This window comes from Pyrgilauda ruficollis, unplaced genomic scaffold, assembly GCF_017590135.1.
Source record: "Pyrgilauda ruficollis isolate IOZ18807 unplaced genomic scaffold, ASM1759013v1 scaffold23, whole genome shotgun sequence".
Lineage (NCBI taxonomy): Eukaryota > Metazoa > Chordata > Aves > Passeriformes > Passeridae > Pyrgilauda > Pyrgilauda ruficollis.
In genome coordinates this window covers 2,709,653-2,727,403 of record NW_024522539.1, presented here as the reverse complement: position 1 = coordinate 2,727,403, position 17,751 = coordinate 2,709,653, and the positions used below count along the sequence as shown (strand labels likewise).

The following is a 17,751-nucleotide window of genomic DNA, read 5'->3' as shown; positions in this document are numbered from 1 at the left end:
AGGACATTTATCTTCATTAAGCTGAAGAGAATCCAGCACAGTAAATTAGATATCAAAGGAGCTCAATCTTGCTGCCTTTGCTGTCTCCTCCTCACCCATTTTTTTGCTAAGCAATATTAAAATAGTGCTGGGGAAATGATTTACCTGCCATAGAGAGGCATATTTTTTGGGTTTGATGTGGTCCTAAATGGAATGGGAAAAAAGAGAAATAAAGAGAACTAAGACTGCTTTTGGGTTCTGAAATGAAAACTGAGTTTAAAATAATCTGTGTGTGTTGAAGTAAGGCTCAGGGTGCTGTGGTAGAGGGGCTTGTGCTAGGCACTGTCCAAGCACCAAGAGAGAAGTTGATGCTAGCTGAGAATGTCACAATCAGCCTTACAAGAGGTGAGAATGATAAAATGCCAGTAAAGAAATGGAGAGCTCTTGTCCGGGATCCTACTGGTCCTCAGTGGCAGTAAAACCTTCCTTCTTTTGTCTGAGGACTTCTCCAGGTGACACAGCACAAACACAGCTTGTTTATAATGCCTTTTTCCTGACAAACACTGAGCAGTAATACCTCTGCATACCTGCTTATACTCAGGTAACAACCTTTTAAGTGTCAGAAGAACAACAGCTGTGTATCCTCTGAGACTCTTAACATGGTGGGAAGAATAGAATATACTTTGTTTTATTAATGGTATTAAAAAGTAATATGTGTGAGATAATGAGGAGAAAAAAGCCTTCAGGTGTGTATATACAGAAGAAGTTTCCCATCCATTTTCCCAAAAACTTGCTGTACAGCTTGGTAATTAAACTCCAGACACCCAGAAAACAGGTTTGATTGTTTCTTGTGTCTTACTTCGTTCCTCTCTTGCTAAAGCTCATTGACTATTGTCTGTGGGACATGGGGCATGTGGATCACTCACCTGTGGCAGAGGCTCGTGCTTGGAATTGTAATAGGGAGGTGTCAAATGCATTGACACTTTTATATACTTAGCTGTTCTCTTGTGAAAGGAATGATTTTTTAAACCTTTTTTTTTTTATCATAACTGATGATAACTTCCATAACTGTTTCCGCCTTCCCTGATGGGCAGATGCTTCTGTGTGATGGTCTGTAATGGGTTTGTTTCCCCACAGCAGTTCTAACTGGACAGAACAGTTGTTTCCTGATGTTTCCAAGTGGCAGAAAACAAATCAAATTATATGTGAATCTGAATAGATGACTTAATACAACAAAATAGCAATATTTCTTAGCTTTACATAATTAGAAATCCCAGTGCATAGTAAGTGTTACTTCCATTGATTGTTCTGTTTTCTTTGGTTTTATTATAATTAAGGTTGAGTACCACAGAAGAAAATATTCTGATACCTGGAAAGTCAGTTTATTGAACAGAGGAAATAAGGCTAAATTATTCTATTCTAACTAAAACTCCAACTAAAATTTAACTCTTCTTGGCTGTTATTTACCAGTGGAAGTGTTGGGGGTGTTTTGTAATTGTTTAACTTAGTCTAATAGAGAACACTGGGCCCTAAAATTGGCACCAGATATTATATAGGCAGTTCTTGTGTTAAGCTGCATATTACAGTAGGAGTAAATGGTGTAGGCTCAATCAGTGTATACCATGATTATTTCCCTTCAAAACCTTGTCATGTGTTTAAAAAAAAATAAATCAATCATTATTCTTTCTTCTCTAGGTCACCTTTACAAAGAGGAAGTTTGGATTAATGAAGAAGGCCTATGAGTTGAGTGTGCTCTGTGACTGTGAAATAGCACTCATCATTTTTAACAGCTCTAACAAACTCTTTCAGTATGCCAGCACTGACATGGACAAAGTTCTACTAAAATACACAGAATACAACGAGCCCCATGAAAGCAGAACCAACTCAGATATCGTTGAGGTAACAATTTGAGAAGACATGTCAGTCTTCTTATCTCCTTAATAACTAAAACATAGAGCAACCTAGAGCATTTTAAGATATTTTAATTAAATGCTTTAAAGTTATTTAATACCATGTTATAAAATGTAAACTACTGCTTTTAGTCTGGTTTCTCTAAGGCAATAACTTGTCTTTACAGCCATGTTGTTTTCCCATCTGCCCTCCACCCCCTGCCAGTTTCTGGGAAACATGTTTGATTTCAATCACATTTGGCAATGGAAATAGAGGTGTGAAAAATGGTTGTTTTTCTGGGGGAGGAGGGAGAGAAATGTTCAAGGTCTTAATGGGGAGAAAAAATCGACTGAGTGGGAGAGAAAGGTCAGAAGAATGCCCTCAGCCTAACAGACAATTATAGTTGGCCATTTTCTCCTCTGAGGTAGTAGCCACTTTACCAGTCATATCTTGAACATGGATCAAATCAGCCCCACCACCTCTGCTGCCCCTTGATCAGCCAAAAAACAAAAAACAAAACAAAAAGACAAAAAAAGACAATCTGTGGAATAACGCAAACTTAATTCAATTTGTTGTCCAGTGACTGTCAATTAAAATAGCAGCAGAACGACTGCACTTTCTGCAGTAATAGAATAACATGAATATATTTACTCCAAGGTATTGGTTTCATCTACTTTTATAATGCTTAAGCTTTAAATAGAAACTCTTTTCAGTACATAATTTCTAAATTAGGTGCAGTAGAATTCAAGGATTTTCTTGGCAATTGGAGCCTTGATGTACTGTAACTGCCTTTCAGAGCATGTCTCCAGTAGTCCTGTAAATAGACCAAAACAGGTGGCTGACTTAAGGGTTTAATTTAAATTCTGAAGTTGTCTTCTGAACAAATGCCTTGCTTTTTAGGAATGATTTCAGAATAATGATTAGCCTTGAATAGCTGAAGAGCCTATTGCCAAGGGGATCAGAGTACAGGGATGGTACTAGCTGATCTTGTACATGAGTGTGCAAGCAAAAAATCAGATTTACAAAACTGAGATACAGACAAATGTTTTATATTTCTTTCTGAGAAGATTCTCTGCTAATTTGTCAACTGTCTTTTATGATCAGAAAAAAATACCCTCCCCAACTTCTGTCTTCAGCACTGAGTTCTCAAGAGAGGGATAATACAAGCCATGAAGGGTTGAAGGCTTAGTCACTGGATTAGCATAAATAAGGGATAGCCACTGGAGAGGAAGGGAAATCCTAATTCCTGCAGAATGAGCTTTTGATGGTGACAGACATGAGTTTGAGACAGGGATGCAAGTTCAGCTGGGTTTTGTTCTGCATGCAGGGGCCTCTCTGTGTTGTGACTCATGGTAATGGTGCTTCTTCACATCATGAGGACTAAGGACCTCTTCCAGAATTAATTATATGCAAGGCTGCTTTTTAGGGCTCTTCTTGTTTGTGGGTTTTTTTACCAGAGTCAAGTGTTTGACCCCAACGAGTGCATTAAAAGTGCACTTGGCACCCAAGAGCAGAATGCTCTGGGGGAACATGCAAGGACTCATCTGCAGATTCTGATTTTGCTCTGGGGGAACATGCAAGGACTCATCTGCAGATTCTGATTTTCTTCCCTGGGTTTAATGTTTTATGCTAGTGTGGAATTCGGGCCTTTATTCCCATTTTTAGGAATGTGTAATTTAGGAATGCAGCCTCCTATCTTTTCAGATTAGCCCTATGTGCTCTTTAGCCTGGTTGTGAAATATTTTTGGGTTTTTTCTTTCTGGATTGATGGGTGCTTGGAGTGTGATAGATGTTTAGTGACATCACCAGCATTTTGGAAACATGCTGAAAGAACAATGTAAAATGGCTTCTCTCTTTTTGTAATGACATTGAAATTCTATTTTAACAAATGAAAATTACTGCAGCAAAGCACCTAAAATCTGTCAAATTCATACTGAACTGAAATATAAAAAGTAATTCCATTTTATGGAGTTACAGCTAATGTATAGATCTTAGTTCAGTAATTCACTTACCTCTTTGAATGTGACAAGTGGCATTTATTGGGACACAGGCTCACTGTGGAACTGTTCTGGAGCCACTGTGGTCCTGATGTGCATGACAGGAGGGTGGGTTTTCCTGGGCTAGAAGGAAGGTAATTCCGCACAGCTCAGAAGCTGGGTAAGGGAGGAAACAAATCTGCTGCTACTGATTTCCAGTACTGGGTAGACAGCAATGTTGTAAATGATTAAGTGAAATCAATGAGACATCTTCCCCTTGTAGTTGTCTCCTGCTCAATTTTGGCATAGGAATTGCTTTCATATGCCCAGAGCTTGGTGTCTTCTGTTGCTGCTGGAATGTTTGTGAAAACATAGTGGGAGGGAGAGCACTGGCATTTTAAATGAATATTAGAAATTTTTTTTGGTGCATGCATTTATGTCTTTCGCTGAACATGTTATTGTAGATGGGAATGATCTGTTGCTGTCCTGTACCTGTTCTTTTATGAGGTTACTGGAGTGTAAGGTAGTGCTCTTGCACTGCATAGATGTACCATATAGAGGTATTGAAAAGAGTGAAATTTTTATTCAGTGTGTGCTTTGAATTCTTGAAATACTGGGATCATGTATTTGGTTTTACAAACCCATAATGGCACAGTTGCAGATTGTTACACTGAAGTGCTGTCTGTGATTTCAAGGACTTGCTGTAGGTGTTAAAGCATTTGATGCTTTAATGTTCATGGACTTTTTTTCTGTAACAGATTATTCTTGACAAGTAATTATTTTTCCTGAAGAAAGAAGTATTTCTGCAGAGTAAAATGGGAAGAATTTCAGGTTTTATCAGGATTCTGTATCCATATGGTCAACAAAATGTTTTAGCGTATAAAAGACAATTTGAGACCTTGAGCATTCGTTGTTTTTAAATCCAAAGGAAAAGAGGGAGATGAACAGGCACTGTATATTTTCTTTAGTGCAGGATGTTAAGATTATTGCAGGTTATTTACAATAAGATATCGCTTCCATTTTGGGTCCTTCTGCCCCTCAATAAGGCCTCAAAAAGCAGCAGTTGCGCAGTTATTCCCCTCTCCCAGCCTCACTTCTGGGACTCAAGGGCTGAAGATGGCTTTTCCTGCCTGTTTAGCTCAGCTTTTTATCTTTTTTCCATGTTTTAATTTTCCTTGGCTGATACAGTAAACCAGGGTTTATTTCACCTACACTTGGCCATAGTGGGTTTTGCTTGTTCCTCATCTCACCTCATCAGACTGAGGTGATTTGATTTTTAGGAGCCTGTGTAAAATGTGACCTACTTTCCCAGTTGGCATCTGTGCCCAGGAGAATTCCGGGTGGGTGTCAGTTAATGAGCCTCTCCTGTGCTCTGTAGTTTAATGCTGTTTTCAGTGTAGAGTAATGTGCTGAATAAGGCTTAGGTTATACCCCAGATATTGACAGCTGTCCTTGAAATAGGTAATGATCTGTAATAAAAATTGTAACTAGAAAGTACAAAAAAATCTCTCTTAAACTATGGCATGTAATTATTGCAATCATACTCATTCTTGTGGAAGGACTGCTCTGGTGTAAATTCCAGCAAATTATTTGGATGTTTGTATTAAATACCTTACCATGGGAATAGGTGACTGTAATGGGGAGTAACATTTGTGATGGTTTGGTGTGAGAGTGGTTTTGTCATAGTTCAGACAAAGTGGGGTAAATGACCCTGCTGCTGCTTTCAGTGGGGTCAACAAGCCAGTTTAATCTTCTGCTGTAATCAGCTGTTTTCTTGCATTAAAATACATTTAATCTCTGCCTTTTCACGAAATGTTAATGGAGCTGTTAGAGGAGCAGTGCACGTTCTGCAGTCAGGAACATCTCTGGGATCAGAGATGGGATTGTTGGCTCCTGGCTCCGAGTGAGCACGGAGAGCTCAGCTGCACGTGGAGAGCCTGCAGCAGGAAGAAGCAGATGCATCTCCCCAGCCAGATGGAGCATATGCCAAGAGACAAGTGTAACAGTGTGGGGAGCATAAACAGAAAAGTTGGTGTTGAAACACTGTGTTTATAAACCAAAAGCTCTCTGGTTTTGTTTTTCATCCAGCTTTCTCCACCTCCCAGCATTGCTTCTTTTCCAGGCTGGGAATAACCAATGTGTATTTTGAACTGTTGTTGGTGCGTAGTAGTTTGTTTTGGTAGCACTTGAATTGGTTCATTGCTTCCTTTTTTTTAAATTTGGGTTGACTTCATATGAAAATGTAGATCTGGGAATTGTATCTAAATATATACTTGGATGCACACATACAAAATTAGATGAGAATGACCTTCAGTTAATTGATCTTATTTCCTTCCTTGGTGGATACCTGGTGTATCCGATCTAGATAAGGATTTGCAAAGCAATTTGGGCTTCTATATTTTGCTGTCTAAAGTAAGATGGTGGAAACTGGGCAAAATGCTTAAAAAATAATTATTTATTTGAAATGTTTTATAACACAAGCTACACCGTAAATTTTTTAATGTATTTTTAAAAAGAAAGTGCCCTGCAGCCAAGAAAATGAAAACTGATGCTGAATGTATGTGACTAAAATCTCCAAATCTGTGTGAAATATCAGCACAGCTTTACAGAACTGTGAGGTGGCACCAGGAATCCTGATGGTTAAACACACACGGGAGGTTGGAGGGAGGCTGGCACTGTGATGTGTTAACATTGCTTTGCATTCCTGTGTATTTGATAGATGGAGAACTGCCAGAAGTGAGCAAAACCTGGGGGGAATAAAGAAAAAAGCTTTGGGCTGATAGAAGAACATGTATTGGTGTAGTATTAGGTATTTTTGTAGCTCAAACCACTTGATTTGGTCTCCAAACACTGTGGGAATAAGTGGTGCACATTTAAAAGAAGGAAGAAGCTTAAAAATTACTTCAGTGAAGGAAGGAAAAGACTTGGTAATCTGCCCATGATGCTGAGAAAATGTAAGCATTATTGGGCTTGATTTGCTAAATGATTATGTAAATGTAATTATACTGCATATAACATTTCAAATAATTTGAGATGGCACACAAATACCTTTGAGACATTTTAAGGAGGTGGTTGAGGAGGATTTATGTATGGTTAAGGACTAAAATTTTCTTTTAGCTTACCTTAAAAAGAGGGAAAGTGCTTGAAAACTGAAGTGGTCTGGAGTGAGTCATCAAAAGCTTTTATATATATGTATGTATACATACATATATCTACACACACACATGTATATTTTTATGTGTCTGTGTATAGTGGTTTGAATCTTATTTTTTTTTCTAGTAGAAGTGTTTGCTATAAACCTGATTTATAAACAGGTTCTACCTAGGGATTATAGTTACCACTCATGGTTTAGGCAAAAACAACTACCTTGAAAAATATAAAATGTGGTCAAGGTAGCAAATATTTATTTTCAGTATTGTGACAGAAGACAACTGTGCATTTTGTGCTAAGCAGAACAGTTGCCCCTCCTGATGGTGTCTTTGTCTCTCATTTCTCTCCTCTCCTCTTTCTTTTTCCTTTGGGAGATGAAATTCAACACTCAATTCCCACAGTATTTTTTTGAGCTGTTTACTGTTACTGATTTTTCCATATCTTACATTTGGTAATACTGTTTTACTCAACAATATTATTTTAATTCTTTGGCTGTGCTGAAATTGCTTTGGACGTACAGATGATTAACATACCTCTTTATTTATTTCAAAATATCACATTACTGGTGACTTTAAGTAAGCTGACAGTACTGGCAAAAAGTTTTAGTTCTGAGTTAATGTTGTTTTGCATTCCTTCATTGCTGATATATAAAGAATTTTCAAAAGTAGGATAGACTAAGATTTTTTTTTTTTCAAGCAGCTTTTGGTTCGCCTGCAAATAGTCTAAAGCTGTACTTCCCTTGTATCTAAAGCAGTGAATAAATTTTGTGTTTTAGGGTTAAGAATATATTATTTCTTCTACCTCTTTAAAACAGTGCGGTGCTTTAAATTTACCATGCTCTGCTGGTATTCTGAATTTTGATGAATTCCAGATTTAGTCACTACTTAAAGCATGTAGATATCTGAAGTTTGTCTAGAATGCATCTTTTTATAGAAATTTCTGAAATCTTGCTAATAATGACTGTACGTGGCTGCTGTATTGCCAGCAGTGATGTTATGTAGCTGCAGTTCAGGGTGCTCTCTGTCCTACGCCAGCCCTGTCACAGTTACACCAGTGACATGACTTTAGAGCTGTGAATTGAAATTCACCGTGATGTTCTCATTTTTTAATAAACTACCAGAAAAAGCTGATCACTGAGTGATGAGTGGCAGCTGACTTGGCTGTGCATCATTACACTCTCACATTGGATCGGATGCTCCTCTGGAGGCTGTGCTGCTGGGAGGGCCAGAATCCCAAATCTGTGTCAAATACTGGTACAGAGCTTTTGTGTGCTCTGTCTACAAAAATCTCTGCAGAATCAGCCCTGCAATAGGCAGGGATTGGATTCTCCTCTGTCTGAAACTTGGTTTTATTTCCCAGCTGTGCAAGTGATGTTTTTCCAACTGTTTCTGCTCCGTGTTAGGAGAATATTTTTATATTTGAAATTTATGGGGCAGACACACAACGTCCAGTTCTCACACCCACTGCTCGGGAAACGCTTGTCAGAGATTGAGTTCTGGGTTTAGCTGTTCTGGAGACGTTGTGTTAAGTAGGATTGAAAATTGACTCCAAGAAAATCCGCAACAGCTCATTGCTTGTTAGTGCTGGAGTTCATGCAGGCAGTCACACAAAGACATAATTATTGTATGAACAAGTTCTTCAAGCTGTGCTGGTCTCGTGTATTCTGCAGCCCTTGTGTTGCTGCAGAATTTGGTGCTTTTGAAATTCTGTAGTGACAGAAAAGTATATTTTTACTTTGCAATTTCAAAGTGAGGACCATGGCATCTGTTGATCAAGAGAGAGTGACTTTACACAAGCTGTGCGTGGAAAGAATAGACCCAGAACAAAGCATCTCCTGCAACTACAGCAAGATGGAGGACTGTTCTTTATGTGGTAGGCTTGATTTCAGTGCAGACTTAATGTAATCCCATCTTTTGACTTCTAGGCTTGTGGGTTTGGTTGTGTCTTCTGCCAGGGATTAACCACCTTGCAGGAGGGACAGCAGCAGTGCAGCTTCTTGATCATCACAGTTCCTCACATTCATGTTTGAGCATGAGCTGCCCAAAGGAGGGGAGGATCATCTCCAGTGCTTCACTACTCCCTGCCTTTTGGACCTCACCATGTCTGCAGTTTTTTATATGTTGCTTTTGAATAATCTTCATGTTTGGGCCACGAGCTGATGGTGCTTGTGCAGCAGAAGGCTCAGGGAGTCTGTGGCTTGTTCCCTGCCAGGGTTTTACTGCAGGTGCTGTGGCCCAGGGGGGCTGTAACACTCAGCACTCACCTGAACAAAACACTTCCCTTGGTATTTCTCCTGGAGTGGTTTGGGGACCAGCTGCACCTGAAAAAAGAAAATATTGGTTGTGGCAGTTCCTGTGGTACAGACCTCTGAATACCGTAACAGCCTGTGACATGAGACACACAACATGTGACATACCATTCTTCACCATACTTTCAGACAAGTACACCTCAGTTCATTTAGTGACTTACCCAGGATTTTTTGGTACATCTTACATCATATCAGTGATGTGATATTGTATATGGGAGCCCTGTAAGTCATGGTGTGGACTATGCAATGCTAGGCAAGTTAGTTAAATTTGCAATAGGGTGAATTTTAATTTAATTTTTATGTTTTACTGGAAATACTAGGTAATTTCAACAGAAAATGAATAATACTTTTTTTTATTAAAAAATCCCAAATATTTTGGGAATGTTGTAAATATTTTTTAGATCAAAGCTATTACACATTGTCCCACTGTAAAACTCTTCTACAACTGTAACAAACTAGTACCATTTAAAGCCCTGCTCTTTCCTGCAAATAACTTAAAATTTAGTACTTGCTGATTACAATGACTTTTTAAAAAGAGAAAAAAAAATAAATCAAGCATTCCAGAGCCAGTCTTTATCTAATGTTGACATGAATTACATGATAAAGCTTACTCAAATTTCTCTGTCCATGATTCCTGTACAGCCTTTTCTCTCTACTGCTCAAGGTCCCACCTTTGATTTCCCACCCCTTTTCACATTAAGTCAGGACAGTCTTCAAAGAGGTGCTCTGGATTTTGAATAATTTGCACTAAATGGAGGCTACACAGGAAAAGACATGTTAAATGTATTGTGTTGGCACACAACTGAGAAGTTGTGTATTTGAAACATGAATTGTGACATTATTACAGCTGTGTCTGGAAATCCCACCTTCTCATTATTTTAGTTCAGTAAAAACAGAGATGTAATTGCTTGTACCCTGTTTCCTTATTTTTGGGGAGGCTCTCTGCTTCCTGTTGTACACACTGATCTCAGCTGGTGTTTTCAAATACCTGCTTTCAGTTGTCTTATTTCTTATTTTTGGGGTGTTTTTTTATGAAACAAGGTGGCAGTTCCATACAAATATTAAAGGTGTTAGAGCTTGTTCTGGGATATGTAGTTAGTGCCCATAATCTTACATGTGAACAGTATTTTAACAATAGCATTAATCCTTGGAATCTTCTAAACATTTTCTTTGGGAATGGTTGCCATTCGTGTTGTAATTACTGTTTTGATAGCACTAAATTATCTTGAGTACCAAGACTCTGAAACAGTTCTGTTATCCTTTCCAATTTTAAAGCTGTAAAGAACTATTCAGGACAAAAAGTATTTGTAATTGCAATCCTACATGGGCAGGTAGACCTAAAGAACCCCATTCTTTTTATTAAATGAATTCTAATCAGAGTTAAGCCATTTTTTTTCTTGGCAAACTCTGAGTAGGAGATAATATTTTTTCCTGAAGAACTTCTAAAAGATTATGAGGGATATTATGCAGATGGATTGCTGCACTTGGAAACTTTTCATGTTCCATATGGCTTATCTGCAGTGCACTGTTGCTGAAAGGAGGCCTTCAGTCAGCTACTGCTGCTGCTGATTTATAATTTAACCATTGCAAGTACGTGAAGATCTGTATTTGGGAGGCTGAGTTTGTACATCTATATGTTGTTATTTGACAGAAAGCATTTATGTACCATGAAATATCCCTTTGAATGTTCTAGCATAGAGCTGTGTTTTGCTTCATTTTACCATTAGTTTTGTTTGTTGGCAAATTTATAGTCCCTGGAAGGACTACAAAATGTATTTAAGTTATATGCTAAGGAGAAATTTGTGCTTCTTGAAGGTGAATATCAGTCTATTTTGTCTTTTTTTTTAAATAAAAAGATTGAAAAAGATCGAGTTAAACTGGCACTTTAGTGCTCTTTAATGGGAAAATCTAGTTGATGGTTCTTTCTGTAAAACAGGTAAAATGCAAATCTGCTCAGTGATATAAAATTTAATGTTCTACTGAGTTGGATAGAAAGTGAAACAAAGACAAATGCATCAAAAATTGGACTTTGAGAGCTTGACTAAGCTGTCACTGTGGAAACAGCATTATCAGTGCTAATGGATTACTAATCATTTTAAGTCTCAAGGAGTTCTTTTAGGACCAAGCAATCCAACTTGTTTGTAGGTCAGCAACTGCTTTAAAAAGTCCACAGTTCACAGATAGTGTTCCTCTAAAATCACAAATACAGGCATGCAGCTGCCTTTCCCATACCTTCTAGTCCAGAGCTGGGTAATATTCTGGGGATGAAGAGTGGATTTTATAGCCCAGAAAGTTCTAATTCTTTAGTAATTGCTTGTGGTTATCTACTTAAAATAATGTTTCACAGCAAAGATGCTTCAGGCTAGAATTTAAACTTCATGCCATATCAAGTCTAAAAACCTTTTGTATGTGTTATTTTATATAAATGAGAGTTTGAATCCTGAGTGCCATCTTTATCATATCTGGGAGGAATTTGACAGCTAGCTTTCATGTTTGGCAAGCCAGGGATACATGTTAAAATTTGCCAGATACTGGAAGTGGTCCAACATTTGAAACAAGACAGTGTCTTTTCTTAGAGTGGTTTATAGCAGGGACACTGATAAAATTTCAAATCATGAACATTTTTCATTTGTAAATGCTGAATACCTTTGCCTAAAATTGAACATAGAGCATGGCTAAAAGGGCACTTCTTTTTCTTTGTATTTTATGGATAATGCTAGGCAGGTTTAGAAGTTTTTTATTTGTAAAACCCTGGAATAAGTAATGAATCCTAAACCTCCTTTTTTTTTTCCTCTCCATTGCAAGCTATAATATTTGGCCAAGAAATACAATAACTGTAGCAAACGTTAAGTACTGCACTCAGAATTTTTCATGTCCATGTGTTTTTGCATAATGTCAATTATTTGCTTTTTAAATATCACTACTAATTGAGCAGAAGTATGAAAAATATTATTTAAGTAAGCTGAAAGTAGAGTATGTCAATAGTTCAGATTTTCTTTAGCATGCAGTATTATGGCTGGGGAGCCTGCCAGAAAGATTGGGAAGGTCTTGTTCTTTAAGAAGTTAAGCTCTCCAAGTTGCTTAGCTCATGGAAATGTCTGTCATAATCTAATTTGGCCTCCTGTGCGTTTGAGGGAAGTTTTGAAAGCTGGGCACCACTCCTTCCCTGAGCTGGTTTGGGATGGATGTGTTTGTGGCTATAATTAGAACGTGAAATTTGAACTGATAGCGTGGCAAAATGTAATTGAAAATGTGTCAGGGATACTGAAAGGAACAGTATTAGGGCTAAATGTAAGTAGCCTCCCAACTCAAAGGACAGGAAAACAGCTTCATAAGGAAATTTGCAGATGCTTCAGTGGTTAAAGTTGAGAATATTAATAGAGCCTGAGGAAAATATATCGAGTTTGTAAACATCATATAAAACAATACACTACCTCTATCTGGAAAAAGATATTTCAGCCTACAGAAATAATGTTGATGATTTTAAATAGACAAAACACCATGACTGAGTTGAATTATCTGGTTTTTCTCTGGCTATTCTCGTTTGATGTTTGTGCTGCACTGGGGATTCACTCCTGCTTGGATTTTAGACAATGGTAAATGTGTGTGCCCAGCACTGTAGGGTCAAGGTCTGACTCTGCAGAGCTGTGTTGTTAATTTAGAGAAAAGAAACAGCAGTGATGATGCCTCTGTAGCCAAACTGACCCGCAGGAAGTTTAAAAACTAAAAATAGCTTTTGGTGACTAATAATACTCCTCGGGTACTTGAATGTGTTTTATACATAATAGAGGAGACATAATGATATCTAAAGGATGAGACACCTTACTATTGTTCAGGCTGATGAAAGTGGAATATTTTGTGTTATAAAAGAAGAGAAAAACAGCCAGGTTTTAGGCTCAGCTTCTTGGCAATATATGTATCAGGAAGCAAATAATAAAACAATTGTCCTGCTTTCAGCAGGACATTCTGCTGCGTGCAAAGCCTGTAGTGATACAAGAGGTCCTTGCCTGCTGTGGGGAGGGAGCTGAGCTGCAGTAAAGGAATATGCCCTGCTTTGTCTCACTGATCTTTCATGTATTAAGAAAGAAAACTGGGTGGGAATCTGGTGCTGTGACTGCTTTATTTGTCCTTCGTTCCGTGACTATCACAGAAAGAAAAGGTGTGGCTTGTCATGTAGGATGTGACTATCAGAGGTTTACTGCTGCCAGCGAGGCTGGGCCAGTCCTTCTGCCTCCTCTGCCCACACATCAACCACCCACCTATTTCTGCTGCAGATGAGTATGAACCAGCAAAAATAAGTTAATTAAAGAATGGACAAGGAGAATTTGTTTTCGTTTTAGTGGGACAAAAATACTCTCCACTATTGCATGGCATTTCCAGAGCATCAGGAAACTTTAATCATTTATCCTTTTGATATCCATGGTGGTGGTGCCTACCAGAGCAGCAGTAATACTTAGCAGTACTAGTAGGGCTTTTCCATTACTTCAGGCCTGAGGAATATTTACACTTTAACAAGTTATGATATTTAAAACACATTTACTCCAAAATTGTGCTGCTTTGCAGCTTTTCCATGCTCTGATTGCAAGAGCAGAAGGAGAACTAGCCACAGGATTTAAGTGAAAGGTTTGCCTTTTCCAAGGGAAAACACTTTTCATTTCTGTCTTTGTCAAATTTTGGACATGGTTTTCCCAGTGATTTGGGATGAAATACCAACAAAAATCCTCTCAGGCCAGCTCCAATAGTAAGTGCAAAAATAGAGCTGTTAACATGATACATGGTAGCTTTGACAGCAACAACCATTTCCTTTTTGTGTAATATTACAAGAAACCAAACACTGAGTGTTTTGAATGACCTGACACTTTTTTACACTTCATAACACTTTTTACACATGAGGTCATCCTACATTCTTGATTTAAGGCAGAAAAATATAATTTCCTGACGTGACAATGAACATAATCAAGTTCTTTACAGTTCTGCCAGGGCTGGTAAGGAGCCCAGATCACAATATCAGAAGTCTTGGCTTTTAAACCAAACTCACTGATGGGAGCACAAAACCCACTGATTGTGCTCTCTAATCATCGGCAACGTTTCCTTTTGGAGTGGGATGGAAACCCGGGGTCTGGATGGGAGGGGGCCAGCCGGGGGCTGTCACTTGGTCTCTGGAAGCAGTGACCCATCCATGTTTGTTGGTTCAGAGTTCCTGGTTCCCTGAGCTGCCCCTGAGCAGTGTCTGGAGCCCCTGGGAGCTGGGCTGGAGGAAGCCTGGAGAAGGTGGTGGCTTCATCTCCTGCTGTGGGGCTCAGCAGCCTTCAGGCTCCTGCCTTCCATGTGTCTCTGTTGGATTTTGTGGAAAAAAGCTTGTGCTAGGATAATTACACTGAGATGGTTGAATATCAGCTCTGCTTCCTCGGATCAAACAATAAATGACTTTATTGTGCTTTTATACTCTTTGCTATTTGTATTATCAGTTTCAGTAAAATTTATACTGAATTGTAGAGAGAAGCCAGTTATTCCTTTCTGTTGTTGTTTTGCAAGAAGCCCTTCTTCTGTTCCTTAGATGCTTCTTGCCAAGGCATGATTCTTTTCTTAAATTAGCGAAATGCTAATTTTAATTGCAAAGTGCAATTAAAAAACTACTTTGCATATGTGTGGGGAAGTTCAGGAAAATATTGGGGCTCATGTACCATGTGCTTGACTGCAATATTTAAACCCGTCATAGCTGGTCCAGCCATTCTCATACAATGTTTTCTAAGCTCTGCCATTTGAATCAAAATAAATCAATACTAGACTAATAGTGGAACAGAAGCAGTTTACAGCTCCTGGATCATTCTGCAATATCAGGATGACCAGAGCTGTCTGGACCGCTCGTGTAGTGAAGTTGTGTGTCACAAAAATGTATTTTTGTGTTTCCTTCATTCTTTTAAAAAAAATACTTCACACCTGCATTGGTTCATTGTAAATATTATTTAAATATTATTGCATTATTTTCTGAGTAAAACCAGTATTTTTCTCTCATCAGTTAGTGCATTCTGAGATCAAAGCTGCACAATCTTAGTTACTGGGGCACAATACAGTGTGTTGGCCAACATGTTGGAACAATTTTCAGTAATTTTGGCTAAGTCTTAGAGGAAGTGGAAAGTAACACGGATTTACTGAAAGGGCTACACATTCCCTTATATGATCTGGAAAACAAGACTTCACACCAGAAGGTAATTGCAGTGAGCATCCAGTAACAAAACCTGAAATTTAATGTTCTTTTCCCCTCTTGCTGTGGTAAGAAAAAAATATGCCTTAAATCTATTAGTCTCCACTGCAAACGCTATGATTTTCTTCTAAACAAGCTTGTGTATCACAGCCAAGAAAAAAAACTCTTCATGTTACGCAAATTACTTGATCTCACCGAATTTTTTCCTCTGAACAGCCTCAAAGTTAATAAAATTTTGATCTCTGTGATAACATCTTGGAAATTGCTCAGAGAGCCGAGTTATTTACACTATTTGGAGAAACAACAAATTGTAGCGCTGGAGAGTCTCCGGGCGGAGTCTCCCTTGTTGTGGAGTTGGGCTCTGCCGCGTCCCCGCGGTGCCGGTGCCGGTCCGCGCCGTGTCCCCGCAGCCTGGGCCGGGCTCCGGCGGGGCTGGCTCGCCTCGGCTGCGCCTGCCCGCGCCAACAGCTCGCGGCATTCCGTGCGCAGCCCCGGCCACCGAGCAGGAATGTTTTACTATTGTGTTACTGGGCGCTGATAAAAGTTCGCAGGCTTTTTATGGTCAGGTCCTCAAAGTGGCACTTGGTGTTTTGGTGATAAGGAGGCAGAGCTCTGGCTGTTGGACCCAGCCTTATTATCTGTGACAGGGAACTGTGGCTTAAATCCCTCCACAATGACAGGAACCCCATCTGGAGTGACGGTTTCCAGAGCCTGAAACGGGAGATACTGAGGCATTTTCCTTCCTCATGAGTCAAAGCAGAGTTAACCCCATTGTTAGCAAAAATGACACACAGTCACTGAGAGGAAGGAGGCATTTTTACGTTTAAATCTCTTCCTTTTTGTTTAAATCGAAGGAGGATAATTTACCGTTGGGGGAAGGTGAACTGCCAGCATTACATTTAAAAGCTTTCACCGGATTGCTTTAGACTATTGAAAGGAGCTCTGCTGAAGCTCCCTTGCTGCAAGACTTCAATTGCCTCGGTGTGTTTGTCACAGGAGCTGCACTCTGTGTGTGCATGTCTTGCAGCTCTTTCTTTGCAGAGCCTCCGTGCAGCTCTGTCATCGTGTGCCGGGCACCGCGCGCCGACGCCCAGCGCGTCTAAAGACATTTGGGTTCTATTTCCAGAGCGCCGCGGGCTGCAGGGGTTAAGTGTAATCCAGATTACACAGCGTTAACATTTTCCCTGCTGATATCAAAGTGTAGCAGACTGGCAGGCTGACTTGTTAGGAAGGGCTGCGAGAGGGATAACAGGCTCCGACCTTGAGAGGCCGAGCAGCCGGCCCTTGTATGGCCAAGTCCATTTACGTGTCCGACTATTGGTTGGAGGAGCGGCATCGGAGCCGTGACAGGTGCTGGAGGAGCCTACACCTGTTTTCCCCATATGCTGATTTAGTGATTACATTTTTGTGGGAGTTCCAGATACTGTGTGGGATACATGGAGCAAGCCAGGAAACTTGAGAAGGAATTGCAGCTTATGGTGAACTGTGATATTAAAGAATTTCAGGCAGCGAATTGGATTTTCAATTCCTTTCAAACTGCGGTAGAAATAAGCAGGATTTTGCATATATATGAATAGTGAGGAAGTCGTATGTATTTTTTATGGTATTAAAATCAGTTGACAGTAAAAAAATGCTGAATACTATGAGCTAAAATGTTTTGTAAATCAGAATTTCAGTATGTAATGGAAATTGCTTCTATAGGAAAACATGGGGTTTTTTTATGGTGCTGGAAACGTCAGCTTACAGATTTCTGATCTTTAGGGGTTTTAATGTAAAATTCATGGAATATAGATAATTTCTGACAGAAAGGAAGTATGCAACTCCCTCATGCCTGTATAGTCCTACTGCTGCTTTATGTACGAATAACATATATCTGTTTAAAATTTTTATTGCTTTTCTTTTGAAACTTTAAAAAAAATTCAAGATGTTTTTCACAGGAAATGCTTTAAATATTGTTTTGTTATAAATTAGAGCTTGCAGAGAAAAATTCCTGATTGTGTAATAGGATGAAAAAGAAAAATAAGAAATACAAATATATCTTGTAATTTGGTCACGAGACCTGTAGTTTCACATCCTTTCTTTAATGGCTGGATTGTAGACAAGCTTGCTTTTTTTTTCCCGGGGATGTTGATGTGAGTTCTCCATCTGAAAACAGGAAGTAGCTCCATAAAGTTAGTCTGAAGGACTCTGAAAAAGCTTATATTTAGCAAACGAAGTCATTTTAGAGAGGCATTATGTAATTT

The 17,751-nt window shown here is 39.0% G+C and overlaps 1 protein-coding gene across 5 annotated transcripts in view; it reads left to right on the top strand.

The window, feature by feature from the left end:
* Window positions 1-17,751, top strand: part of MEF2A (myocyte enhancer factor 2A) — an 80,848-nt gene that overhangs the window by 36,284 nt on the left and 26,813 nt on the right. For all 5 annotated transcript variants that reach the window (XM_041469193.1, XM_041469191.1, XM_041469194.1 and 2 more), the window contains exon 3: window positions 1,675-1,878. In XM_041469193.1, coding sequence (XP_041325127.1) covers window positions 1,675-1,878 — 204 coding nt within the window. The remainder of the gene's footprint in view (window positions 1-1,674; window positions 1,879-17,751) is intronic.